This window comes from Lagopus muta, chromosome 16 (assembly GCF_023343835.1).
Source record: "Lagopus muta isolate bLagMut1 chromosome 16, bLagMut1 primary, whole genome shotgun sequence".
Lineage (NCBI taxonomy): Eukaryota > Metazoa > Chordata > Aves > Galliformes > Phasianidae > Lagopus > Lagopus muta.
Genome location: NC_064448.1, coordinates 14,006,380 through 14,034,325, shown reverse-complemented (window position 1 = coordinate 14,034,325; position 27,946 = coordinate 14,006,380). Strand labels below are relative to the sequence as shown.

The following is a 27,946-nucleotide window of genomic DNA, read 5'->3' as shown; positions in this document are numbered from 1 at the left end:
GAAGTTCATTGGGCTGCTTAGCCCTGCACAGCGAGACTGCTGTTTTTAACAAAGTTCACACACTGCAATTCACTGCAAGAATATTAAAATCGTTGTTTATTAATTTATTTTTCAGCACAGAAAGGCTCAGATTATGTCTGAGAAAAAGAAGAGTCCCAACTCTACCAGATGTTAAGTTCTAAGTACAAAGTTTTTGCTTAGTTTTGAGCAGAAAGCTTTTCCCAAATATAAAGTGCACCTTTTATAACAGCATCAAAACAAACCCAAGGAACAGTGATAGAATTACATTATTTTGGAACAGTACTTGATTTCACTTAGATAACGAGGATAAATGCCTTCACTCTGTAACATTATTCCTTGAACCATAGAACAAGTACTCCAAAAGCTTCTATAAAGGTCCCCCCACCTTCCAGCAGTAACGTGGTACACTGCAGCTGTGAAATGCTATTAACAGGAACAGCAGAGGCGGTGCTGCATCACCATTAAACACAGGCTCACAAGCAGCTGAGCGCAGAACAACAACTGCAAAGCAGTTCAGACCACATCTGCAAAGCAGGCCAATACCTCCTCTCACGTCACTGCCATCAGCCTCCAGCCCAAGGAAGCAACCAGACGGGAGAAGAGTGACACCACCTTCTCACGCAGAAGCTTGGCTTCAAAAGCTTGGCTGTCACGTCTGAATGCTGAGCTTCTATATCCTCTCTTCAGACACAGAAATCCAAAGCTCTTTTCCAGTTTCTGAGCACTAAAGAACACTTTACTTCGCAGTTTTGAGGGTGAGAACGCTTTACTTAGTAGTTTTGAAGATGGGTTTTTATTAATTAACTTCATTTAAAGAAAGCAGCCTTCAAAGAGAACACCTCAGACCTGAGTATAACGGGGAAGAAGTCTTCCTTGTTTGCTTTTTGATGGGACAGACACCTAGGAACACTCACACTAGTACTGCCCATAGGGGAGAGTGTAAGAACCCTTATTGTCTGTAAGGGAGATAAAAAATACACCAGAACAGCAACCATCAGGCCAGGAAAACAGGGACGGGATGCAATCATGGAAGGGTTCCTGAAGAACCTGACCACCCAGTGCAGAGAAATGCAGAAACAGCCTGTGCTGGGAGCAAGGAGAAGCAGAGCCACTGCTGGGCCACCACTACACTGAGAGCCAGCACTGAGCTCTGCTTTCCTGCAAGCACCCCAGGCACGGAGCTGTTGAGGAGTTCTGCAGTTCAGTGTAGCAGTTAAAAAAAGAGTTACATTCAATGTATCAAAAATATGCTATAAAAACAGTAAAACGCTGCGTGCCACTGCAGGGCAGTGCTACTTCAATACAAGTTGTGTGGTCACTTTCATAGCAAGAGGCCTGCATCCCATCAGCTTTCAACACCACAACTGTCATCTTCAATAAAAAGATCGTTACAGAAAACAAGAGGTGGTGGAATAACAAAGATTAAAGGAGAAGGAAGTTTTTCCACCAGCTCCAGGAACGCTGCAATTGCCTTCAGAAGGGATCAGGACAAGCAGTGTCAAACCCACTGCACTTCTGGCCATTATGATGAATGGTTTTTTTAAATGAAGTTCCTCTTGCTATAATAGCACCAATACATTCAAAAACACACGAGAACTGAGCTCGCTTTGCTGTAACAGGTTCTCTGTTAGCTTTGTAGCATTTCAATCCAAATAAGCACTTAAGTTTAAGTGCACACATAAAAGCACATGGTATTGTAAAATGCACTGCTGCATTCCTCTATTTTTTTTTTTTTACAGTTCATTGGATTGCATTTTAAAAGAGCTGCTGCTCAGAGCTGCCCGTCTTCTGAAGGAGGTGGTTGAACAGTGCAAAAGGAGACACCTTACTTATTGAAAGAAAGCTTCTGCTTGCAGCTGGGCTCTGAAGCTGTCATGTATTCATCCCTGCTTCTGTTATTCCAGCTTTGTTTCAGTGGAGTTAGATGAGGGGCAACCACATCACCATCCTGTCATTGAAAGTCAGAGAGCATTCATGACAACGCGTCCATTTTCACTCGCTGTGCAAAGCAGGGAAAAGCAGCTGGCTGTCAGACTGAGCACCGATAAACACAGCGCTGCACAGCAGCGAGCGTGGAGAACTGCACTCAGAGATGGAAACTGCTGCCAGTAAGTGGTAGAAATGGGTGGGGAGGAACAATTCCCCACTTATGGGAGAAACCTTCACTGCTCGTATTTAACCTCTTCCTAAATTGACAGCAGCAAACTCAGGAAGCTCAAGAGGCTTCTATTATGGGCACTGGTACACAGCTTGGAAACATTACTCTGTCACATTATTCTAAGTTTCTATCGCATTACTCTAAGTTTTTGCTCTGAATTCCCCAGCCTCACATTAAAAGCTTAGGAAAAAAAAAGCTTAAAAAAGCTTTGCTTAGCACCTACCAAGCACAGTTGCACCTCGCCACCTTAGGGTGCATCCCATACAGTAACTGCTGTGGCCTAGGCTCTGTGCTCACACTTGTCACACACGTATGTTAATCTCATGATCAAACACTGCAAGGGCAGGGCAAGCAGAAATAAGCTGGGACTGCCATGGTGCAGTCAGACACCCCTGAACTGCTGTGCTCTGCAGGCTGTGAAGGCAGCCTGCTATGTGACCCCTTTGCAAAATGCCCTCCAGAAAGTAACTGCTCTCACAAGATGGATGCAGGCTGTATCATGCACGAACGAGCCCTGAAACAAAACTGCTCATGCCTCTAGTTGCTGCTCCAGCACAGGAGAACACCGATCTACAGCCTGATCTTCCATTTTAGAGAACAGAGCTCTTTCCTTGAATGGCATTTGCAGGTGTATCTAGGAAAGAAGATGCAGGCTCAGGGCTGTTAGCATATGCAATGAAAAGGAGAAACGTGAGGTTCACGGAACAAAGTGTTTATGCTGCACTTTTGAAGCAACTTGCAGATTTTACTTTGAGATTTGATCCCAGACAAAGGAAAATACCTGAAAAAAAGAAAACCAAACAAACATGGAAAGAAAGAAAGGCTGTTCCTTCCCACGGTGTGACAATTAGACAAAAGCCAACGTGAATAATTGGGAGAGAAACTCAGCAATGGATTTGCCAGCTCATCTACTAATCCTGTTCAGGCTTCCAGCCTGACCCCACACACACAGTGCAATGGCTCCATTACATATTCCAGTGAAAAAAACACGCTTCATAATGTCGTAACTGCTTCCTTACAACGAAGGATAATGCTGGAAGCATCAACACAGTAACTTTATTAGAAAAAAGACATCCACCTTTCTGCAAAGGAGACACAGCGGGGAAGCTACATCATGAATCACTAGTTTACAGTCAGAGTTGTTACAGGCTTCTCCATCACTTTTGGCAGGAGGAACACAAGCAAGGCATATGGACTCAGGTTCTGCTTTAGGTTTTCCCTTTTCGTTGCCATGGCAGCTCTGACACCGCCCCCAGAGCAGAACAAAACTTAGGTGAGCTGTAACCTTAGGTGAGGTGCCTCCCCTCCTGCCTCACAGCTGCAAACTTGTACGTCTGAGACATGGCAGGAAAGGGGCACAGCACAGGTGAGGCCTTCCAAGCACTCAGCCTGCACAATACTCGCCTTAAGAGTGGAGGCTTGCAGTCCTGTTGCCCTGGGGATTTTGCCCTCCCAGGCTCAACAGACTGACCGTGGATATCCAGTGGGAGCAGTGCTGGAACAGCTGGTGAGCAGGGTAGAAAAAGAGGCAAAGCAATAGGCAGAACCAACCTGATCACTTCTCAGGATCTTTCAATCCCTGTGGCACTGTAAGCCTTTGTATGAGGAAACCTGCATCAGCGAGTGTCTGCCACCAGCTATTTTTAACTAAACGTGACTTTTCCAAGCACTTGAGTTAAATCAGTGAAAATCTGTCAGCACTTTAGTGAAACCAGAGTATGACCAGATGTGGACTACAAGGAGAACAGAAACTGGGATACTGGAAGCAGCTCTGCCCCACAGACAAGGCCTGAGTCCCAGTATTTTTTAATGCAAAAATTTCTAGAAACTAATACCTAAATTAGTTACCTGTGGTTTGGTGAAATCCCTCTTTATACACCACTGAACAAAATACTGCTTTGCAGCTGAAACAATAACTGGATCCTGATGCTTGCAGTAAACCCGGATAACCTGCTCTGAAAAGGTCCCCGGTAAAAGCCTTGAAACCTTCGGAATAAAACAAACAAACAAACAAGCTTTAGTCCTTCTTTTAATTTAGAGTCCTTGGAACTCATTCTCAAAACAAAGAAAGCAACAAGAACCATCTCCCCATAATCCTTGAGTTTTACCCAAAAGCTGTATTTTTTTTCAGAACAAGTTAAAGGCCGTTCATACGTAAAGGCCATCAGGACTTCACACAGAACCAACCACAGGATCACCAAGGTTGGAAAAGACCTCTGAGAGCATCCATGCAGAAGGACACCGATTCCACCACCCTCATGCACAAACACGGCACGAAGCACCAGGAAGCACTGCAATGGCTCCCACTGCCAGCCGTGAAGCTGAGGAGGATAAAGGACTACCTGCTCTTTACTGATCTTGATGGCCTTGGAAGGATCAGCCTTGCAGTAGAAGAGGACATTATCAATGGGGTTCTGATCTTTCATTCCATAATCCATATTAACAACCTTGTGTGCAGAACAAATAAAAAGGACATTTGTTAATGTTAGTCATTCATCTTCTGACAATAAATACAAGCAGATATGCACAATACTTCTGTAAATGAGAGTAGTCAAATAAAAGAGTAATTAACAACTGATTACTTAATACACTTAATGAAGTTTAAATAACAGTGTCAGCATCTGTTTGGTAAACCATCATTTGTTTGTGTGGCCAGAGAGCAGCGCCCACCTCCCCACACCTTCAGCCCTGGGACAACGCAGAGCAACGTCTGCGTGCAGCTGAGCAGGATAAGAGCTGCTTGCTCTGGAAGGATAGTTACATCAACTATGAAGTCTCCAGCTGTCAGCTCCACGTTTGGAGGATCCTTTTCTGGCTTGGAGTTAGCAATGTCACCTGCCAGGTCATCATATTCATCCTGAAAAAGAAAAAAGCTCTCACTGCATTTTTCAATCATCAGGTCAAGCCCTACAGACTTCCTACAGCAATCTGGCTGTGAGAACCCTTGTACACCTTAAACAGCCAGAGTCCTGCTGTTAGATTTCAGAAAGAAAACAAGAACAACCTTAACAAACCACAAGATCCAAAGAACTTGGCTGCAGGAAGCAAGGAAAGCCCTTCCAGGATATTTCATGAGCACAGAAATTTTAACAAGCAAAGAACAAACTTCCAAGCAAGTTGTTTGCTGGCACAACTGCATTATGCAGTTAAGTTCCCCAAAGCTAAATACTAAATATCTTTACTCAACTTTTTTTTTTTTTTTTAATTGACAGCTGCAGGATGCCACCCTCTAGTAGTTTTTGTACTAGAAAAACAACACTAAAACAGACAGACAGGATCAGTAACATCATTGACCACTACAGAGAAGCAGACAAAACAAGCTCTTCAAGGAGCTTCAGAGGGGATTGCTCCCACCTCCAAAGCAGAAATCCACAAAGGGCCTCGTCTGGTGAGAGCATTCCCTGCCAAAGGCTGGGCTAATGCTGAGTGTACATGGTGTGGTGGAGAACTCTTATTTATGGAAAGGTGTGTGCTGCCTTTAAAGGGCTGGGCAGGAGAGAGAACATTGCCTGCTTAGGGATGGCCAGTGCAGGATGCAAGATTTGATGAAGGATTTCCTGGGAGCACCTAAGACTCCAGAGAGAAAAGCTTTGAGCACAGAGCAGACAGGTCCAGAGGGAAAGGAATTCGGCAAGCAGCAGATTTGTCCATTGCAAAGACAAAAGGACTGCTGAGAGGGATCTCCACGAGCTGTATGTGCAGCCTGCAGTGACTCCAGGAGCCAAGGGAAAGTTTAGGTTTAGATTGAGAGCAAGTCCTCCTCACCAACCTCTTGAGTGACCCCCACATGGTGCAGACCAGCGGGGTACCCAGCTGGGTACAGTGAGGACGTCTGTACATAAAACTCTACCCAGTTTTCTGTAAAATATTCCATAACAACACAAAGACAAGGATGGGTGGGAGAGAACTTCTGAGCCCATTGGGCAGCTGATGTCATCCACCTGGACTTCCACAAGATCTTTGACACTACGGCCTTATCTCTAAATGGGACAGAAATGGACTTGAAGGCTGGACTATTTGGTGACAAAGAATTGGTTGGATGGTCACAGACAAAGGGTTCAATGGCTCGATATCCAAGTGGAGACAAATTACGAGTGGTGCCCTCCAACCTCAGACATTCCGTGATTCTATGATTTTTGGAGTATTGGTTAAGCTTCTCAAAAAAAAACAAACCCACAACCCCAAAAAAACCAATCACTATCAATAACAAGAAGAAAACAGGAAGAGGAAAAAAGGTAGTCAGCAACTTAGAGAACATGGTTAGAAGGACAGAATTCAGAATCTCTCGGTGACGGATATTACCTTTGGAATTTCGTTCACTTTCTCGGGTTGAGTCTCTCCTAAAAACTTGTACAGCTCACGCCGTTCTATCTTACGCAGAATTTCTCGTGCCTCACTCAGTTCTGGACGACTTGAGTGCAGAATTTCCAGGTAGATGTTATCTGCCAAAGTTGTAGTGATTTCAGTTAACTGTGTCAGAACCCATCGCGACAGCAAAACGCACATAAAGGGACAGAGGCTTAACTAACAAGAAAAACTAAAGGTTTGGGGAAAATGCACACTTTGAGGGAGTGGCTGAACACCGTAGGTCAGACAACTGAGAAGTTGCATTATGGTCTCAGATATCCCCAGGTTTCTTTTGCTATGGCTTCAGAGCAGAAAGGTTACTTCTGGCTGTCCCCAAACCAAACGGATGCTGCTCACCTGTCACACAGCCAACACAGCTGCACTCTGTGCTTCTATCAACATTCCCCAGCCAGAAGCAGCCACAGCTTTGATGTGTGTTAGGCACAGCTCTGCAACACCCCCCTACCACAGCAAGAAGCCCCCCACAATGCCTAGGTAAGCTATGAACCACGATGACCAGAACACCTTTAATAAGGTTAATAGGAGCGTGAAACTCCCTCCAAGGAACAGCAGACTGTCTCTGCAGCTTGAGAGATAACCCAGGGAAAACAGGAAAGCCATGAACACATGTTGTGTAAAGTATTAGCAAGGAACTGCTTGCTGTGTCACCACCACAAAACTTAGGATTCGCTATCAAAATCAGAAGGCTACAAATTCAAAACCAAAAAGTGTTTCTCTTCACCCATCACGGAGAGAAGCTGGGATTCTGCAGCAGCAGGTTCTCCACAAGAGATTGAGCATCAGCAAAGATCCCAATGGCAGCTGCACAGTTCCACAAAGGCATCACTCACCACGGACTACTGAAAACAAGCCTACTGTCCTCACAGGCTGACACCACTGGACGCAGGAAAGGAAGTGTCTTGGTTTAGGATGAGAACACAGGTCCTTCCACCATTACATCTGATATTGACACACTCCCCTCATCCTTCTCCTTTCTGACCAATTCTCCCTCTGGATCAGGAACACCCCAGCACTGACACTCAGCTCCTCACTGCTGCTGACTGTAAGATGCAGGGGACAGACCACCCTCCTTGCCGTGAGCTCACCAGATGTCACAGCTCAGCAACAACAGGATCCTGGTGCTCAGCTCCTGCACGGCTGCTCCTACAGACCACACAGTCCCTGGGATAGGCTCCAACCCATGCAAAATTTAGTCTTAGTCTTAATCAGGCTGAACGTGACTACAGCAGATGAAGGGTCGCCAACAGATCCTCAGCTTAACAGATTACAGCAAGCAGACCTGCATCAATGCCTGCAGCACCTCGCCCATAGAAAGAATTCAAAGAAAGAATTGCTGAATCCCTCTGGTGGCCAGCCAAGGCTTGATGTTGGAGGCTCAGGAAAGTTGCTGTCCCACTCGGGAATGTTTTGGAAACTCTTGTGAGCAGCAGCTCCCAGGAACAGCAAGAGCTGCCAGCCTTTGGGAACACTGCAGCTTGTAAACACAACAGAAGAAAACAGAATACATGAAGATATTAGCTTATTGGCTAAATACATAGAGCAGCAGTTCTGCAAGGATTGAAGCATCCTCTGCCCTGCAGCCACTCCAGCCACAAGCCCTCAGTGCAGCAGGGTTTGACATGCCCACCCTGGCCTCTGCTCCCATTGCTGCCACTCAAAGCCAGCACTGAACACAGGAGTGCTGCTGTGCCTTGCAGAGAAGGCCAGGAGGGACAGGCAAAACCAAGACAAGAAGCAATGGAAAGACTGAACTACATGACAGAAAACACAACTCAAGTCAGTTTTTGGGAATTCAGTAATTTCTCCAAGTTCTTCCTCCTCACAGCGCTGACCCAGACCTTGGAGAAGTGGCTGCCAGCAGTCAGACTATTTGTCTAGGAAACAATCACAAGGCACTTCTCATTTGTTTCACTATGTAATCATACTGGAATTCTCCCACAGATCTTTAAGTGGACTGCTGCTCTTGTATTTACCCTACAAGAACTATATTCACAAGATCTTGTCTAAGAAACTAGAAACTTCCAGGAATAAAATCATTTATGTACTGTTTTCTTCTGTTGCATTTGCAAGAAGGATTGCAGTGCCTCAAGCAAATTAAATTAGATCTTATCAGAGTCCTTCAAAATCTGTCCCAGGGTTAGTTTCACACAACACACATGCAGTGCTCCTCTACCTGATGGAGTTAGGTGCGGCATTGCTCTGAGCTGACTCACACTCCATCTCTACAAATACAACAAAACCAGGGCACAAGTACGACTGCTTGGCCACACAGTAACTTGGCTTTGAATGCAAGCAAAAAACCAGTTCCTCCCTCTCCATAAAATTAATTTAAACTAGAATGTTTTCCTCTCCCAGTAAGATGTGAAAGCACAAAGATGCTCCAGGTCTAAACCACCACCTGTGCACAAAAGCAGTACTTGAAGAGTCCCAGTCGTGGGCAAACATCTGCTGTGCCAACAACTGTACAAACAAAAAAAAAAAAGGAGTTCTTTCTAAGAGACATTCATGCTGTTGCACTTTAAAAGGAATTCTGAGAGCTCATACCAGTTAGCTTCGTGTAGGCTTCCATGTCCTCCATTGCTGTAGAGATTTGGTACAATTTTCCTTTAGAGCCTTCTATTTGAAGAAAACTGTCTGCTTTCTGAAAGGCTTCTGTAATCCTAGATGCAAGCAAAAGAGAGAATTAAAAGAGTCAAAAAATAAACACTTTAGTTACATTATAAAGACAAATTAAATTGCGTCCTAAACATGCAGCACAGCTGCACTGCAGTACATCCCATCTCAGTGCTGTCATTTCACATTTGAACAGAGCCTTTTCCATTTAGGTTCAGATCAGACCTTAACTTTACTTCAAGAAAGGTGGAAGTCTGCTTTGTTCTGCTTTGGACTACGGGTTTAACAGTGCTCAGATGGCTGCAGGATGCCGCAAGACACTGTCACAGTGCAACGACACCCTCAGAAGACCACATCCTCTTACAGACTCAGATAACTGAGTGAACACCAAACTTTGTAAAGTTAAAGCATCAGATACGTGCAAAATCTTTTTCTAGTGGAAAAAAGATTTTCTAAGGACGAGTTCTTCCAAAGCCCCCAGTACTTCTTGTACCACGCAATCCTCTGTGTTGCTTTTTCAAAACACAGCAGTTACTGGGCAGCCAAGATCTGTACTAAAAAACATTTGGGGATACTTCTGAAGAAAAGTAAACAGAATGGTGTTACCAGGAAACTCCTGCAGGTATCAAGAGGAGAACTATAAACATCGGGAGGCAACCAAGCTGGTCCTGAACTATTCCTGCTGCAGCTTTACAGAGCCTCAGCCATGCCATGCCTGCTCATTGCTTCCACATGAGTTACCTTGCTCCACTAAGCGCTCAGTTTGAGCCAAGCTGTCTCTAACTTGCAGATAAAGATTCAGCTCCTGTTGTCAGCAGTTAAAACAGCATAACAACGTCCCAGTCCAGAGCTCCTTCAGGGCTTTTGTAATCTGCTTCTAATTGGATTTAACATGGAAAGATGCAGCTGTCTGTCCCCTCCACATTTTTTTTTTTTTTTTTTTTTTTTTTTTTTTTTCCATAGCCCCTCCAGCTCCAGGCTGGCTGCTCCCCAGCTCAGGCTACCCAGTGCCCAGCCACAGCCTTGGGCAACTGCAGGGATGGGGCACCCACAGCTCTCGGCAGCAGTGCTGGGGCTGCACTGCCTCTGCATAAAGAATTTCTTCCAAGCATCTAAATCTGCCTCTTTCAGCTTAAAGCTGTTACCCCCTGTCCCATCACAACACTCCCTGATGAAGAGTTCCCTCTCCAGCCTCCGTGGGGGCCCATCTAGCTATTGGGAGGCCACAGTGAGGTCTCACAGAGCTTTCTCTTTCTTGAAAGCACCAGCCCAGGTCCCACAGAGGTGCTGCACAGTCTGAGCATCCTCATGGCCCTCCGCCGCACTCACTCCAACAGGCCCATATTTCAAACCTCTAAAACATGCAGCATTTGGTTACATAGCCAAGTGGCTCTCACTGCATGTCAAAGCTCATTGATTTGGTGAAGATTCCAAATGGACTTACAATTCCAAATTAAAAATAAAATGAAATAAATGATGTGCAAGACAAAGGAACTGTAATACTTGCATTATTTCAATGATGTTGCCAACCTTATGCTGGTACGCTCGCCGGTGCAGGCAATTCCGAGTGTGGAACATATCGTACAAATTCCCAACTTCCTGAACCAAAAACAACCAAACAAAACAATCATTTGCTTCCTCGCTGCTCACACACCTCAGACACGTTGCTGCTGACACTCGCAGCTCACACACACCGCTTACCTTATCACGGGTACAGATATGCTTCTGGTTTCCTGCTTCGCAAACTCGAGTGAATTTAATTAAACGCCTATAATCAAAATTATTCTGGATCCCTAGGTGGTGGCAATCCCTGAAAATATTCCACAGCGAGTGCTTAACAGTGAGGTCAGAGATGCGAGTAAAGCAGTGCTGTTTCAGTAGGGACTGAACAAAAGCAGAAGCTGCAGGATCTGTACCTTGCAAAATAATCCCATTTGTCCACATCAATGCCGTTTTTCTTGTTTGCTACTATCTCATATAGGAAACTCTTCTCCTTTGGTCGTCCTCGGTAGGGCCACTAATGACAGAGGAGCCAAGAAGGAAAATCAGGAACACTGAGAAATGTAACGATGCAAGCAATGGTAAGAGGGTTGCTCCGAAAGTAATGCCTCCTATTCTGTTGTGCTGGCCCACAGCATCAGAGACAGATGGCACAGTGAGGGGTGGGCAGTGCCATCCAGCACAGGCAACGACGACAGTGGGTCACCTCTGCTGCTGCAAATCTGTACAAGTGCAGAATGCAGCTCCTATTCATCGCTGCTGGAAATACACAGCTCGTGGTGCTGAGTGTGTAGAGAAACAGTGTTTTGTAGCTGAAAATCTGCTCTGTCAAACGGTATTATTGTGCTCTCTGTATACGTTGTGGTTTTCACAGAAATTGGAGGCATTACATTTGGAGCACCCCATGCAGAATAATTTTTGAGGCACTTTGACTTAGCCTATGATAAAAATCTCACACCGTGGTGACAAAGAACACAGAGACAACCAAAGAGATTCAAAAGCTGCACTGTGCATTACAAGCCCAGAGCTTGTAGGACTTCGGCAGGTGACTTCCCAGAACACCAGAAAGAACAAAATCCACACACACTAGGAGCATTTAATTCCCCATTCTATCAAAGTAATGCACACAGCTTTGAAGTGCAAACAACCTGAAGCAACGAGCAGAGGAAGACACTGCCACTATTTAACCCCGAGGGGAAGGAATTAAACCAACAAGCCACTCCCTTGCAGTCTTCTGCCATCAGCTCTACAGCATTACAGTGTACTTGTAAACCAACTGTTCAGGTATGTTAAACAATGACTGCTCAAAGAGCTGACTTGAACTCTTAACCCACAACTGAGGAGTGACTCAGTCACAAAGCAAACAGCAAATCAAGGCCAGAACTTAAACTACAAATTGCATGTGAACTTCTCTTAAACATTTAATGATTCTTCAGTTAAATAAACATTGCCTCGAAATTCTGGGGGGAAAACGACTTAAGATGTATGGTTCAAATGTTGACATTAGCATTACAGAAGTATTAACATGGATACAAAGGAGAAGGGAAATGTGCATGAACAGTGGGAGGAGAGCACATCAAGATAAAACCATCCGATCTGACAACAAAGAGCTGTTACAGGGACAACAATCAGGAGCCAGGTGACAGCAGTAAGATGGAAGGTGCTGTTTATGCCAGGACCAGGAGGTGACAGCATCGCAGCACAGGTGCTCATCAGCAGAAGAGTCCCTGCTCTGCTAAAACCAGCACAACACAGATGACTGCAGGCAGAAGATGGGGCAGATGTCAAGAACGTTGGCAGCTATCACATACAACGCTGCTTTTCCTGGTATCCTGCTGGAAAACAGGCACCAACTTGGCCTAAGATCATCAGAAGCAGCAGGCAGCAAGACTTTGTTCAAATAACTGCAAATGGGTAAAGTTTCCCTCCTGCCTTCCCAAAGATCTCATACTGAGCTGCTATGCTGAGTTCTCTACGTTCTGTCATCAGAGGGCTACAGTATACGTGGTAGCACTACATGCTAACAGAACAGAAAATAATGGATAAGTGCTAACATTTATGGGTGACTTGTTTGGGACAACATGCAAACTTTGATTAGGACCAGACTGTCATGACAGATCTCCTACAGATGGAGTAGTAAGTGGACAGATAGCTTTGATGAGAAGACATGAGCAAGAAAAAGAGGGAGGACTTGATTCTTTCATAGAGTTGCAAACATTAATAATTATGATGTCTTCTTCCTTGCCTCTTGAAGCAACGCATTTCTTATCCCTTATTTCTTATCCCTTCATCTCTGTTTGTGTCACTGGGATACATCCAAACGTTTTCTACAGCCATCAAAGCTGTTGAGGCTCTGGCACTCCTCATATTTGGGCCATGCTTTGTGGTGACTCACTGCCTCACCTCTGCCATCTGGCAGCTCTGTTATCTGCTACTGGCTTGTTAACATAAACCATCTCCACGTTTTCTTCACCTGGCCAATTAAAAACACAATCTCCAAAACCAGTATAAAACAGAAGAGAGGGAAAATTATCTACTCTCTTAGTAAAATTGACTCTCAGAAAAATTTAAGATGTTTGTTCAAACAACCACAGTCGCAGTCCAGCAACTCACCGATGCCTCACAAGTTGACTCATCTATAGGCCCTCCTATCTGCTCCTTGATGAAGGCCATGTCTTCCTCCAGGATGAGACCATACGATTCCATGACTTCCTCCAGTTTGTTGGATGTGATCAGGTGCTCAAACATTTCAACAGAAGCAGTTTCATGCTGTGAAAAATTTAGAAAAAGACACCTAAACATTACATTACCGTGTCCAAGCACCCTTCCTGAAGTGCCACAGCTCACTCCTAACACAGCAGCACTGCCTGGTGTGCTGCCAGCAATGTGCAAGTGCAGCACCTGGCTCATTTTCTCATCATTTATATCTACCCAAATAGGAAACCACTCTGTGAGCAGCATCACTCTTAAAATGATGGGTACAGCTGTAGCGAGTTCAGAACCTGACCATGGGTACAGACAATACCCAGCCATTTAATTTTCCAGTGTCATGCAATGAGATCTGCAAGAGGACACGCATACACAAGTATCTCAAAATATTACATAGAAGCTCAAGAGCACTTTCACTTCTGGGGAGATCTCAGAATTGTAGGGGTTGGAAGGCACCTCTGGTGCTCCTCCTCCTCAACCCCAACCCCTAAAGTAGGTTCCCTGGAGCAGGCTGCAAAAGAAAGTGTCCAGGTGGGTTTGGATGTCTCCAGAGGAGCCTCCAGCACTCTCTGCACAGCCTGTGCCAGGGCTCTGTAGCAAAGTTCTTCCACATATTTGTGTGAAACTTCCTATGCTCCAGTTTTTGGCCATTACTCCTTGTTCTATCACTACAGGCCACTGAAAAGAGTCTGGCCTCATCCAATTGCCTCCCACTCTTTACAGATTTATAACCATTGATCAGATCCCCCCTCAACCTTCTCTTCCCCGGGCTGAACAGCCCCCGGGCTCCCAGCCTTCCCTCACACAGGAGATGCTCCAGGCCCTCCTGGAGATCTTTCTGATCCTCCACTAGGAGATCTCTGTTATTTTTGAACTGGGGAGCCCAGAACTGGGCACAGTGCTTCAGATGTGGCCTCCCCAGGGCAGAGCACAGAGGGAGGACCACCTCCCTCCCCCTTCTGGCCAGGCTCTTTGTAATGTACCGCTGGCCTTCTTGGCCACCACAGCCCACTGCTGGCTCTGTTATCCACAGGACACCCGGGCCTTCTCTGCAGAGCTGCTCTCCAGCTGCTCAGCCCCAACCTGCACTGGTACACGTGGTGATTCTTCTCCCAGTGCAGGATCCTACACCTGCCCTTGCAGAACCTCATCAGGTTCCTCCCTGCCCAACTCAGTCTGCCCAGCTCTCGCTGCATGGCAGCACGGCCTTCTGGTGCACCAGGCACTCCTCCCAGCTCTGTATCCCCAGCAGACTTGCTGAGGGTGGACTTTATGTCTTCATACAGGTCACTGATGAAGATGTTCAGCAAGACTGGATGCAGTACTGACCCCAGGGGAACACAGGTGACAAACATCTGCTGCCCCCACTTCTCCTCACACCTCTCTCCGTTTCACTGGTGAGGCTGTGTCTGCTCACAGCAACACTAAGGGGGTAGAGATATTCTCCAGACATTTAAAGAGAACAAGAAAAATCATTATAAGGTATTGATACAATTTCAATTATGCCATCAAAATGATTCAGTAAGGCTAAATGATGACCACATGCTCACAAGTGCTGGCAATCTCGCTGATAAATTATTTTCCCTATAAAAATGTGAGTTTTTCATTGTACTTTAGTACTGAAATGCCTACCTTCCAGTTCAAACCTTGACGAACAAGTGGAATAAATCTTCCATCAAACATGTGTGAAAACGGCCCATGACCTTAAAAATAAAGATTACACAGGTTTAATTTCAGACACGGCTGTGAGCAGAAATACCTGGACCAAACTAAAGATCTGGATTCTCTTCTATTGGACTTGATCTTAACATCACCCATGAGGAAAATGCAGCTACAGAACTCTAAAACACCATAAGAAAACAACACAAAAAAGCCTGTGAAAAGTGGCTCTGTACTCATCAAATGGACTTGCCCCACAGAGGTCTCCAACCAGACAGCTCCTGCCCCACAACATGGCCACGCACTGAGCATCTGAGAGAGCTCTCATTCTGATCTCACAGTAATCTCTTCCAGCAGGTCAGCTTTCAAAGAGCAACAAGCCACTTCAATTCTTGCTCACCCAAATCATGGCAAAGCCCAGCGATTTCCACGCAGAGGATGTCTCGCTGGGTTATACCCAGCTCCGGCTGCCGCTCCTTCAGTTCACGAACCAGACATCCTGCAAGGTAGCCCACTCTGTTGCAGAGAAAAACCCACAGGCACCAGAAGTGAATACAACAGTATTTTACTTTGAACAGGAAAAGAGCAGTTCACCTCTTCTGTTTTGCTGCTTTAGGTCACAGCCTTCATCTAAAAGACAGCACACAACAGATACTCAAGCCCTAATCTGAAAGATAATCACAGGCAAATTATTTCCTGTCATAGAGCTCTAGTCAACAGTAACACATTTGAAAGGAGAAAGCATGAGACACTGTGCCCAAATTTGGAAAGAACAGCACCCTAATATGGCATTCTGCTAACTAAGCAGATCTTACATTCTCCTCCTTCCTGTAAATCAATGAGTTACCACCAATCTTTGGTTTAATTTCCAGTTTCAACACTCTTCTCAATTAAAGGAAAGCTTCTGATTTTGAAATCCTCACAGACTTCTCTTTTCACGTAGCTAATATTGCTCACAAGCCTGCAGGAAAACAAACACCCTAGCAGATTCACTGAGCCCTGCCCCATTACTCAACAGGAGGCTGAGATGCATCAGCAGCTCCAGTATTTCATAATGGACAGACACCAAATAACATCACTGTGTAAGCGAGCCCACTGTATTATTGACAGTGTGCATCCTGAAGCATCACAGCTTATAGACCACCCTCCTACTTCTAGTCAGAGCTCCACAGCAGCCACAAAAGCACTTTGTTCTTTCAAATTCCTATTTTAACAACAGCTTATCATGATTATTTCACTCCCTTTATCCATTTAACTTCAGGGACGCTGAATATCTTAAAGCAAGAGCAGGTTTTAGTAGAGGTACAAGTTTGCAGGGCCTGCCAGGAGTGAGCCCAGAGCACCAAGGGAGCTGAGGGGTGTTACTGCTGGGACCCTCCAGCAATTTACCAAAGGCACTGGGGTGTGAGGACTGTGGCCAAAGACAGCCAGCATCACACCCACCAGAAGGACATGAGGAAAGAGCCAGGGTCCTCCAGACCTGTCAGTCCAGGGAGAAGTGATGGAGAAGACTGTCCTGGGGGATACGGAAGGCACTTAAAGAACAAAGCTGGTATCAGGCACAGTCTGCAGGTGCTCATGAAGGGGAAGTCCTGCCTCGTATTTCTCCTATGTCTCCTACGTTTCTCCTATTCTCCTAGGTCTCCTATGAGAAGGTCACTTGCTTGGTGGATGAAGGGGAAGCAGTGGAGGCAGTTTCTCTGGATTTCAGTGAGGCCTTTGTTGCTGTCCTTCACGGCATCCTTTGACATATTGTCCAGCTGTGTGACAAATGGCTCCGTGCTGCACTGGGTGATGAACTGGCTCTGTGGTAGAGCTTTGAGGGCTGTTGGCAATGGGGCTGCACCTGCCTGTGGTCACTAGTGCTGTACCCAGGGACAGGAACAGCACAGAGCTGTGCCAAGGTCAGAGCAGGCGCTAGGAAACATTCCCTTACCGTGAGGACAGTCAGCAGGCTCCTCCTAGTGAGGTGGTGGATGGCCTGTGCCTGGCCGTGCTCAAGGGGAGTTTGGACAATCTTGTTACCTGCTTTAACTTTTGATTAGCCCTGAGGTGGTCAGGCATTGGACCAGGTGGCCTTTGAAGGCCCCTTCCAACTCAGCTATGCTATTCTATCTTTTACTAAACACAACTTTACTGTCTGCTTTTATTTTTTTTCCTACTCTACCAGTATACACGAAGTTCACCTCCTCTATTTTAACTCTGCAAAAATCTTCAAAATGAGTTGAGAATAACTGTCCTAAGTCTAGCTGTATGGATTAACAAGACTGCTTGGAAGAAAAATTTGCTGCTGCCACTGGAGTTTTCAAACTCCTGTTTGGAACATTTTGTTTATATTCCTTGTGTTTTTGTTTTCTCCAGGCTCATCAGATGCAGTCAATTCAAGCTCACCTCACTAATGTGGATCTTTTGAAACGGTCTTTTGCTTTCTGTTAGTTTCACAGTGGGCAGTGGCCAGCTGTGCTCTATTTGAGCACTACAAAAGCAACACAAGGCTGGCCAGATCACCTGAATGAAAACATTGACCAGTTTAACTTCTCTGCACCTCAAGATATACCTTCAAAACAAGCTTGAAGTTATCATTAATCAGCTTCTCTGTGGAGCGTGAATGATTTAGCAACACCCTGGAAATCCTTATGTCCACAATCTGTTTCTTTAACTTATAGTACTGCTAACAGCCTGACAACTTGACCCTGATTGCATAACTTCAAACGCAAATATTACAAGTAAAATCATCCATGCTGGGCAATCCAAGGGGATTACAGCTGCCTGACATATTCGTAACAGACTCAGCGCCCTTCGCTTTATGCTTTTAAACTCAAATTTTGACCAGGGAGAACATCACTCACTGTCTCCAACTGGCATTATTCTCATCAGAAGGAAAAGAAGAGGGGAAAGTACTGATCCATCTTGCAGGTTTCTTTTTCTGTCTTTAGTAAACAAAGTCCACAATCACACACAGGAAGATTCAGGTGACAGAAAATGCCAGGACAGCAGCTGTCTCCAAAACGCTGGCACTGCACATCTGTGGAACCAATCTCAGACATTCAAATGCAAAAGAGACATGCATACAAGGCTACACCACCTTACCCTAATGAGTGTTCAAAGCGGTTGTGGGAGGCTCCAGGAAAAACAAAGTAAGTGCCACCCAGCTGCTTAATGTATCGCAGGCGCTGAAACTGAGGCGTGTCAATGATGCGAACAAGAAGAGGGTGTATCTCGATGTGCCCATGGACTGGATCATTAAAAACCTACAAAAGCCAAATAATGCAATCAGTGTCTATTTGACTTTGAAAGTTAACAGTAAAGGACATCGAGAAGGGTCGGGGATTTGGTGGGAGAGGCTGTATAAATGATTATTTGGTTTCAGCTTTAAAATTGGCATATTCTGTCTATCTTAATCAAGATTTGTCCTGGAGAGTTGCTTAGGCATGGCAGCAGAGAAGACAGAGTTGTGCACTTCAGAGGGCAAGGCAATTCCAGACAGCTCTAGAAGCTCTACCTGTTCAATTCAATTCTTAACACTTGAGAACCACTGTCTTTATCAGTGACATCTGCTACTTCCACTTAAAGGATACTGCAATGCATGTCGGAGATCACAGAATCAGAATGGCCTGGGTTGGAAGGGATCTTAAAGCCCATCTATTTCCAACCCATACCATTGGCAGGGAGACTTTCCACTAGATCAGGCTGCCTGGGGATCCAACCTGCCCATGAACACCTCCACAGCTTCTCTGGCTAACTTCTTCCAGCTCCTCCCTACCCTGAGTGAAAATTTCTTCCGAATATTTAACCTAGATCTCCCCTCTGTTAGTTCAAAGATGTTACTCCTCATCCTGTCACTACTCTCTCTCACAAAGTGTCCCTTCCCATCTCTCCAGTAGTTCCCTTTAAATACTGGAAGGCTACTGTAACATCTCCCCAGAGCCCTCTCTTCTCCGAGCGGATCACCCCCAGCTCCCTCAACCCGTCTCTACAGCAGAAGTCCTTTAGCCCTCTGAGCATCTCTGTATCTCCCTCTGTGCTCTCTCCAAAAGGTCCATATCCTGTGCTGGGGACCCAAGGCTGGATGCAGAGCTGCAGGTGTGGCCTCACAAAAGTGGAGGAGAGGGGGACAATCCCCCTCCTCGCCCTGCTGGCCACACTTTTTTTGATGCAGCCCAGATGCAGTTGGCTTTCTGGACTGCAAAGGCACACTGCTGGCCTTACCGAGCATCTCATGCACAGCAACGTCAAGCCCCCCTTACAGGAACAATCTTTGTACTCACTAAGTGCTTGGTATGACACTGCACGGCTTTTTTAAATCCAAAGTGAAAGATCAAAGAGTGGAAATGATAGTTCTAACCTTTTTCACAGAACAAAACCCAAAACCAAGACAACTGAAATCTGAAGTACTCCCTGATCAGCTCTGGGTACGCAGTTCAGAAGGCACCCACGTAACCACAGGCACTTACTATGGACGAGAAGCACACACATTTAATCCTTGCATCAAAACAGAAGATGAAGCCATTTCACAATTTAGTATCTCAGTAAAATGCTGAGGCAAATAAGGCCTTTCTGTCTTCTCTCTCCTCCCTGCCACCAAACTGGCAGGGCTGCAGCAGACATGCAGGCAACAGAGCCACGTGTGCTGACAGGCAGCCCGGGATCGGGTTAAATCAACAGACACCGCTGTGAGAAGCTGCTGGACATCACAAACAGCGGAAGGGAAAGGCCAGCTGTCAGCTGAGACCAGAGGCTGAAGTAGCAAAGCACAAAAAGCAGAGGCTCTACAGGATGGAAGATGTGAAAAGGGAGCTTCTCACATTTCAAACAGCAGCTCATTTCTTATCCAGTCTCCCACAGCCGCCAGGTGCCCACATCAAGCTCTGAACTGCTGATCTTAACAACTGTTCTGGTTAACGTGGTTTTCAGACCACCAGCTATTGAGAAGAAGGGCTTGGAGCTTGAAGCTCTGCAAGGGAAAAGCACAGTGGCAGCACCAGCTGCTGGGACTGAGCAGGAAGGAAAGGAAGGAGAGGAGGAGAGAGACAGGGCTGCAGGTGCCAGCAGGGTGCTGTGAGCAGAGCCCACACAGCACTGCTGTTACCTTCATGATGTCCACTGTCTGCCTCAGCTGGTTCAGGCAGGCGAGCACTTTCAGTCTCTCATCTGGGAGGCTAGGAATAAGACAGCAATAACAAATTACTTGAAAGCAAAGTTCACTCCCTCACAGTCTGCATATCTGGCAAATTACTTGTGCAAGTTTCCATTACTCTGATGTTCGCTGATTCTTTTATAGAAAAATTTCCATGGCTTTTTCAGAGAAATATTGAAAGCATTTGGTCCTCTACAGTCCAACAGAAGAGGAAAATCCCAAATACCTGCACAAGTGCACTGAGCTCCCAGTAGAGCTACTGTGCTGCAGCCACATGGCCTTAAAACAACTCTGGAGGGAGAGATAGCACACTTCCTTACGCCCACTTTTATTAACTGTCTGCGGACTTTGTCCTTGAGCAAACTAGTTTCAGCCTCAGTATAACAGCAAACACCATGAGAACAGAATTTGGTACCTTTTACACTTCTCAGCAATTACCCGCTGCGAGTCCAGCTTTACACCAGTCTTTGAATTTAACAGAAATTAATGCTATAAAACGTCAGCTATTAGCAGAGACAAACACTACTCAGTGCACTACATATTTTCAGCCAAATCATGCAATAATTCACAGTCCACAGAAATAGTAAATGTATGTGATGCCTGAGCTGCTGGTGGGCTTTTCTATCTTATCCAGTTCACCTTCCCCCAGCAGGAGGGGCCTCAAGCTGCAGTCTCTACTCTGTCACTACAAGTCCTCTGCTGCCTCTGCCTGCAAATGCAATGAAAAGCGTGGCAGTGCTGCTCAGCCTGCTGCATCACTTTGTTCTGCATCGGGGCAGTCAGAAATTCTCAGGTGCTTACAAGGGAGTTCCTGAACGAGCCCACTACTTACAGGGCAACAGAAAGCAGCTAAAGCGAAAACATGAGGTCCATTATATCTGCCTGTCCTTCTGTGCTGCGATAAGGTGATGTATAACCAAGATGTTATAACCACAATATAATTGTGTATAATCAATAGATATCAAGATGTTATAATCGCAATATAATCAAGAGAGTAAGGCAAAGCAAACAAGGATCACAAAAGAGAATAAGTGGAAGAGCTTACCCTTGGGTTGAGCTCACCAGAAGACACCAAAAGAGGGGATCTCCAGAAGAGATCCTTCCCCTCTGGTAGCCAGCTCTTAAATAGGTCCAGGAGGGGTGCAGCCTGGCTCCACCCCTTCCAGCAGCACAGGTGAATTGCCTTCACCTGTGCTCCTCTGGCTGACTCAAGGCTCACCTCAGGTGATTAATCAGAGGTTCAGGCCGTGACTCAGCAGTTCCCATACAGGTGACAAGCTTTCCTAAGAGCATTCAGGCAGAGCCACGTGAGAAGCTATTTGCTTCCAGCTACCTACATTCACTTCACTTCTGCAGAGATGATTTTTCTCCAGGCTCTTTTCGAAGACACTGAATCACTTCCAGAGCAAAGCCAAGTAAGATTCCAGCAGACTTTAAACCCCCCCAACTTTACAACTCTTTACATCGGTAAAGAGATGGCACCCAAGTTACCAATTCCAGCACAGGTCTTGGTGGATATGACCTAAAAGCTCGCTAATAACAGAGATCAAACCTCACAAGCACGTTTTTGAAAGAGCTGCAACGCTGTGGAAAGCACAATTGCATCAGCAGCAGCCGTGACATCAGGTAACAGTCGCTCTAAAGGACATCAAGGCCACACAAAGTCCACGAGGCTCCCGGTGCTCAGGGGAAGGCAAGGTAATGCAAAGCACACAGCACTGAGCACAGCCAGCACCTCCCAGTGCAGAGCAGTTGGCTGCAAACACCTGCTTACATTTCTAAATGCCACAGAAACTTGGGAGCAAGGAGCAAGCTAACTGGAAAACAATCAGGTGTGCACAGAGGATGGCATGAGAGCATCCTGACAAACTACCAGTGGCTGCAGCTATGGAAAGAGCAGAGAAAAAACCTATCTGTTCTGCTTACACTGCACACACACAAACATGTCCACAAGAACATGGCTCAGTGTGCCTTTATGCTCCAGAAAGGCCCCTCAAGCAGAGCTGAACGGACAGGAGGCGATCCCAGGCAGCGCGGTGCTGCAGGCGGCTGCTCTGAGGGCGGCAGTCCCTGTCTGATGGGACACACACGAGGCTTTGCCCCGCTTCTGGGAACACCAACAGCTTTGGGCTTGGTCTCCACCACATTACGGTCCTGGTACAGCTGAGCACTCAAGCATTAAATCACAAAGAGCTCTTTGGTGTTCTTCAGAGAAAGACCACCAGACACTTACTTACCTTGCGTCCTCAGGATGAGGCTGCCTCACCAGATTACACACATGGAATCACAGCATTGCTCAGGTTGGAAATGACCTTAAAGATCATCAAGTCCAACCATAACCCAACAACACTACCCTAACTCTAACAACTCTCCACTAAATCATGTCCCTGAGCACCACATCCAAACGGTTTTTAAACACATCCAGGAATGGTGACTCAACCACCTCCCTGGGCAGCCTGTTCCAGTGCTTAACAACCCTTCCTTTTCCTGATATCCAACCTAAACCTCCCCCGGCACAACTTGAGGCCATTTCCCCTCGTCCTGTCACCTGTCACCGTGAGAAGAGACCAGCCCCGCTCTGCTGCAATCACCTTTCAGGTACTGGAAGAGAGCAATAAGGTCTCCCCTCAGCCTCTTTTTCCCCAGACTGAACAGCCCCAGTTTCTTCAGTCTCTCCTTGTAGCCCTTCACCGGCCTTGTTGCCCTTCTTTGGACCTGCTCCAGCACCTCCATGTCTTTTCTGTATGGAGGTGTCCAAAACTGGACACAGTTCTCAAGGTGAGGCCTCACCAATGCTGAGTACAGGGCAGGATTACTTCTCTAGTCACCATGCCATTCCTGCTAGGATTCCTAAGCTAGGATGCCACTGGCCTTCTTGGCCACCTGGGCACATTCCTCAAGCTGTCCTCAAAGTATCTGTCCTAGAGAAGGTGAAAGCTGCCCCTTCCCCATGCACTCCCTTTCCCCCACACCCTCCCTCCCATCACAGGCTGGAACACAAGAAGCCCGCAGCCCCCCACAGCCCTTTGAGACTGACCTGTTCCAGAGACATCAAGCAGACAGCCCCGCTCACCAATTATATCTCATGTGCACCACACCCTGTGTCACAACCCACAGCCCAAGCATCTGGGATTCCCAGCTCTGCCCCCTGAATGCTGAGAAGAATGCGGAACTAGATGTGTGTACTCACTGCTGGGCTGACACAGAGCCCCACCACAACCAGAGGCGACTTTGCACACCCACAGGACTCACCCAACCCTGAAAGGCCTGGAAGGAACACACAGATGTTCCCCATGCCTGAGTACCCAGTGTGAGCTCTCGATGTGCAAACAGGTACTAAAAGCGACTGGCCTTAGGGGATAGTATACAGAGAAATCACATAGGTTGCTCAGGAACTCATGCCTTCTATTTATTTCCATGGAAACCACAACAAAGACCGCAATAATGCTGTTGGATAGAGCAAATTCTCAGCTACTCATGCTGGGCATTTTCACCAGGACGAACACATGAACAAGAGCCACACCTGAGCTTGTAGAAGTCTGGGCCATGGGAGGTGATACACACTTACAGTCACCACTGCTGAAAAGCACTGCCCAGCCCTCACTGTGCCGACATCCGCTCTGTAAAAGTTCAAAAGCATCAATGATTGCCATTTTTTCTTTTTTTTTTTTTGCATGGAGGAATTCAAACCCAGCTCTTCACTCCATATGCACTCCCACGTCCAACGCCATTCTGCCACAGAGGGACACCTCTGCTGCCATCTGTCCCGCAGCAAAATGGCACGGGGCGCCGGTGGGAAGGTTCAACCTCTGCTGCCATCTCACCGACGTCCACCCCCGGCACCGCGTGCCAACACCATAAAACAGGAGCGTTCCTTTCGGAGCAGCCCTCGCACTTCTCTGCTCGTTATTTCGGTGACACAAACACCCCACGCACCAGAAACCCCACAGCCGCGTTCCTCGCGGTTCCAGCCCAAACCTCCCCTCCAAGAACAGCACCGTCCCGGCCGACGCCCGCCCCGCTCCGAGCCGCAGCTCCTCGTCCCGCTCGCCGCCCCGGACCCCTCACCCCGCGTTGCTCCGCGCGGCGCCCAGCACAACTCCGCGTTCCGCCCCGCCAACAGCGCCGGGGAAGCACATGAGGGGAGCCGAACGTTTGGAGAGCTCCGAAGGGCGGAACCAAAGCGAGCGGGGAAACTCGGCGCGGGCCACGGGGACGGAGCGGCGCCGGGAGGGACGCAGCCGTGAGCGGGCTGAGCAGCACGGAGCAGCCCGGCACTGCGGCACGGCGAGCGCAGCCACCGATCCACGGCTCGGACGGAAGGGCCCCCGCCCTGCTGTGCCGGCTGCTCCCCAGCTCAGGCTGCCCGGCGCCCAGCCGCGGCCTCGGGCACCTGCAGGGACGGGGCACCCGCAGCTCTGGGCCGCAGTGCCGCACCGCCTCTGGGAACAGAACTCCCGTTCACACATGACCTGAGCCTCCCCTTCTTCAGTTTAAAGCCGTTCCCGCCGCCCGCCCCGGCACTCACCAGACGCGGGTGATGCGCAGCGCGCAGGCGGGCAGGTCGAGCAGCATGGCCCCGGTGACGCCGCTCTCTGCGGGGACGAGCACACGGTGAGCGGCGCCGGACGCCCCCCGCCCGCTCACCCTCCCGCCCGGTCCCGTTACCTCGGAAGCGGCGCAGCAGGTCGGGCTCACCCACGCCGCTGCGCGAGAGGTGTCGGCAGAGCCGCTCCGTGTCCCACAGCCGCGGGTCACCGTAGGCCGCGGTGCCGCCGGAGCTCTCGGCGAAGCCCTCACGCCGCGCGCGCTTGGCGGGAGCCGCGGCCCAGCCCGCCGCCGGGCTGCCCATCGCGCGCTCCGCTCCGGCCCCGCCGCGGGGCTCTGGCGCCGCCGTGACGTCAGCGCGCGGCGCGGCCCCCCGATGCCGCGGCTCGTGGCTCTGCCCCCCGCCCCGCGCGGGAAGCGCCTTGCGGCGCGAGCCCCGCCCCGACGCGGCCCCGCGCCCGGGGCCACAGAAGGGCTGTGGCGCGCCGCCCGCGTGTCCGCCATGCTCGCGACGCCCCCGTGCCCCTACGGCCGAGAAGCGCGCACTCGCGTGCTGGGCTTGCACAGAAAGTTCTGGGAGCAGAGGGTGCGGGGCCGCTGTGAGCCGTGCCCCTGCGGAGGTGGGCTTAAGGGAGAGCGACGAGAGGGCGAAGAGGGGGGGAGAAACAGCCCAAGTGAGGGCAGGTGGTGACCCGGGCACAGAGCGGCATCGTCCTGCAGCTCAGGAGAGGCCCACGGTGGAGCAGGCCATCCCCCTGCTGCCCACGGCACCGCACGGAGCAGATCTCCCCTTGCAGCCGTGGGGGAACCTGCGGTGCAGCAGTGGACGTGGACTGAAGAAGGTGCAGCCCACGGAGCCCCGCAGGGCCTGGGATGGAGCTGCAGCCCGTGGGGAAGAGCTGGAGGGAGCAGAGGGTCTGGGGGAGCTGGAGCAGTGCCTAAAGGATGGGCCCCATCCCCATGGTATGGAGCCACAGCGGAGCAATGCTTGGAGAGCTGCAGCCCATGGGAAGCCCAAGTGGGATCAGTTCAGGAAGGGCAGCATCCATAGGAGAGACCTTTGATGCTGTCAGGTGAGCAGTGGCCCTATTCTTATCCCAACCCCGCAATATTTTTTCATTGCATTTTCTCTCCCCCCACCACAGCGGGCAATGGGAGCACAGCCTGGTGTTCCTCAGGCATGCAGCCCAGCTCCAAACAGCCTAAAACAACTTTCTGTAAGGCCTCGTGCTCTCATCATAAACTCCTCAAAGATGTAGCAAAAATAAGCAAACAAACTCTTCCTAGGCTCTTTGCAAGGTCTCTCTGTGGAGCAGCAGAGCCATTGTAATGCTGTAGCAGTTTGCTTCTGTTAACAAACACAGTTTTCTCACTTAAACACTTTTGCCAGGAAAGCACACACAGTGCTCAGCGCCTGGCTGAGCCTTTCCACGCTGCTCGGTTGTTCCAAGCTGTCCTTCAGCCCCCAGACCTCCCTGCTGAGCGGGGCAGTGCTCGGAACTGAGATCTTAATGAGGAGGAGAAACTCATCCCTATCAGAAAAACAGAACTGGCTCAGAAGAAGAAACAAACAAGAGAGATCTCGTGGCCTCTGGGCTATGAAGCAGCCAAATCACCTTCTGGAATCAATGCAAAGCCTGCTGATGTGCCAAAATCAGATGGACACAAAGCAACAGGCCCAGGGGTTACCAGTGTCATTCTCTAGTAGGAAGGGAAGAAAGCAAAGGCAGTGCCTGGGGCGTTGGCCTGAGCAGCACAGTGTTAACGGGAGAAGTGCAGAGAGAAACAGGAAAGACACAGAAACCATTCCTGCTTGTTTACATGTGATACATGCAGACAAAACCACCTCCCCTCCCTTCTGCTGTGCACCCAGGTTCTGACTGCAGCCTAGTGCAGGCTGGTGGCGGTGGTGAGAATCAAGTTAATGCACAGCCCAAGGAGGGCCTGGTGGGAGTTTGCAGAAATAAAGAGCAAGGCAGCTGGTGGGAGCCAGGAGGAGGGCAGATTTATTTTGCTGCAGGGGTTGGTTTGCTTTATGCTTTTACTTTATAGACATCTCTACCAGCACTTCCCTGTGCCACTGGGCTCCCTGGAGCAGCTGTAGCTGAACAGGCTGTCAGAACAGCATTCTCCCCTTCAGCTCATACCTGCTTTTCAGCAACTGCTATTGAAGTGATGGGTAATGCACTTACTGGAAATGAAGATTACAATGCATTTACTTATGCCTGTCCCTCAAGTGTTAAACCACAAAAACACTCTGCCTGACTCACAGGCCTGGCACATAAGAATGCTTCCTACCAGGAAACTGAACTGAATTTCAGTTTCAGTTCTCCACGCTGCTTAATCACACTCTCACACCCCAGTTTCTTGAGGCCAAATGTTGGTGCACTTGGGCTGTGGCAGCCTCGTGTTAACAGATAAAGTGCCAGCAGATCTGCCTCTTGTATTCTTCCTGCTGGTGCTAACAAGCTTTCTTCCCGACTCTGAAAACTCCCAATCTTATTTCTCCCTCTGTACCGCCCATGATGCCTTCCCCTCATTGCAGCTTTATCTGCAGAAGGGAACTTTACAAAGAGAAAAGCCAGCCCCGTTTTCCACAGCAGTGCCCCTCAGCATCCTTCTAAGGCTGTTATCTCCATTGTAATTTGTCTTTTGGAACTAATTTGTGACTCTGAAGCTCTGGTGCCAAGATTTCAGTACTACTTACACTAGCACACCGCCCCACTTTTTCCTTCAGTAGCTGCATGGGCAAAATGCAACAAGCTCTGAGCACTGAGCTGGTACCAACTTTGTGTACGTTCACAGGAAGAAAACCACCATAAAGCCAGCCAGTAAAAACCTGAACACGTTCAACGTACTTAACTTGTGGGATGAGGGCTGTCCAGCACTGCCCACGTGGCTGCAGAGCCGGAGCCCACAGCATTTAAGTGCTCAGCTGGGCAGGGGCACTGGGCACTGCAGGACCGCCCCTGCCCAGCATTTCTTTGCTTACTTCAGCAGGAGGATTTCTCAGTCTCCTCCCAGAAACCACATCTGACTGAAGCACAAACTCCAGAGAAATCTCAGGAGGAAACTTCAGGTAGATAAAAGATAAATTCAAACTGAAAAAGATAGAGAGGAAATGTGAGGAGGTACAAAAATGAAGGTCTTTGATATTACAGGAGATGCAGACAGATTTAATGAATGACCACACAAAACAGAGGTTAAAATACTTTTATTATAAAATACATATT

The 27,946-nt window shown here is 48.1% G+C and overlaps 1 protein-coding gene across 2 annotated transcripts; it reads right to left on the bottom strand.

The window, feature by feature from the left end:
• Nucleotides 1–78: 78 nt before the first annotated feature.
• On the bottom strand, nt 79–25,040 carry SAMHD1 (SAM and HD domain containing deoxynucleoside triphosphate triphosphohydrolase 1). 2 transcript variants are annotated; one of them, XM_048963089.1, is made up of 16 exons: nt 24,834–25,040; nt 24,694–24,760; nt 20,118–20,187; nt 18,119–18,279; nt 15,429–15,544; nt 15,002–15,072; nt 13,274–13,429; nt 11,077–11,177; nt 10,862–10,970; nt 10,668–10,759; nt 9,092–9,207; nt 6,482–6,621; nt 4,941–5,036; nt 4,522–4,626; nt 4,028–4,165; nt 79–1,969 (listed from the first exon to the last, which is right to left on the bottom strand). In XM_048963089.1, the coding sequence occupies exons 1-16, from the start codon at nt 25,015–25,017 to the stop codon at nt 1,847–1,849; spliced, it is 1,845 nt and encodes a 614-aa protein (XP_048819046.1). In that variant the 5' UTR covers nt 25,018–25,040; the 3' UTR covers nt 79–1,846. The 2 variants fall into 2 exon arrangements, with proteins under 2 accessions (XP_048819046.1, XP_048819048.1); XM_048963091.1 differs by lacking the exons at nt 24,694–24,760; nt 24,834–25,040 and adding an exon at nt 20,392–21,172.
• Between the last annotated feature and the right edge of the window lie 2,906 nt (nt 25,041–27,946).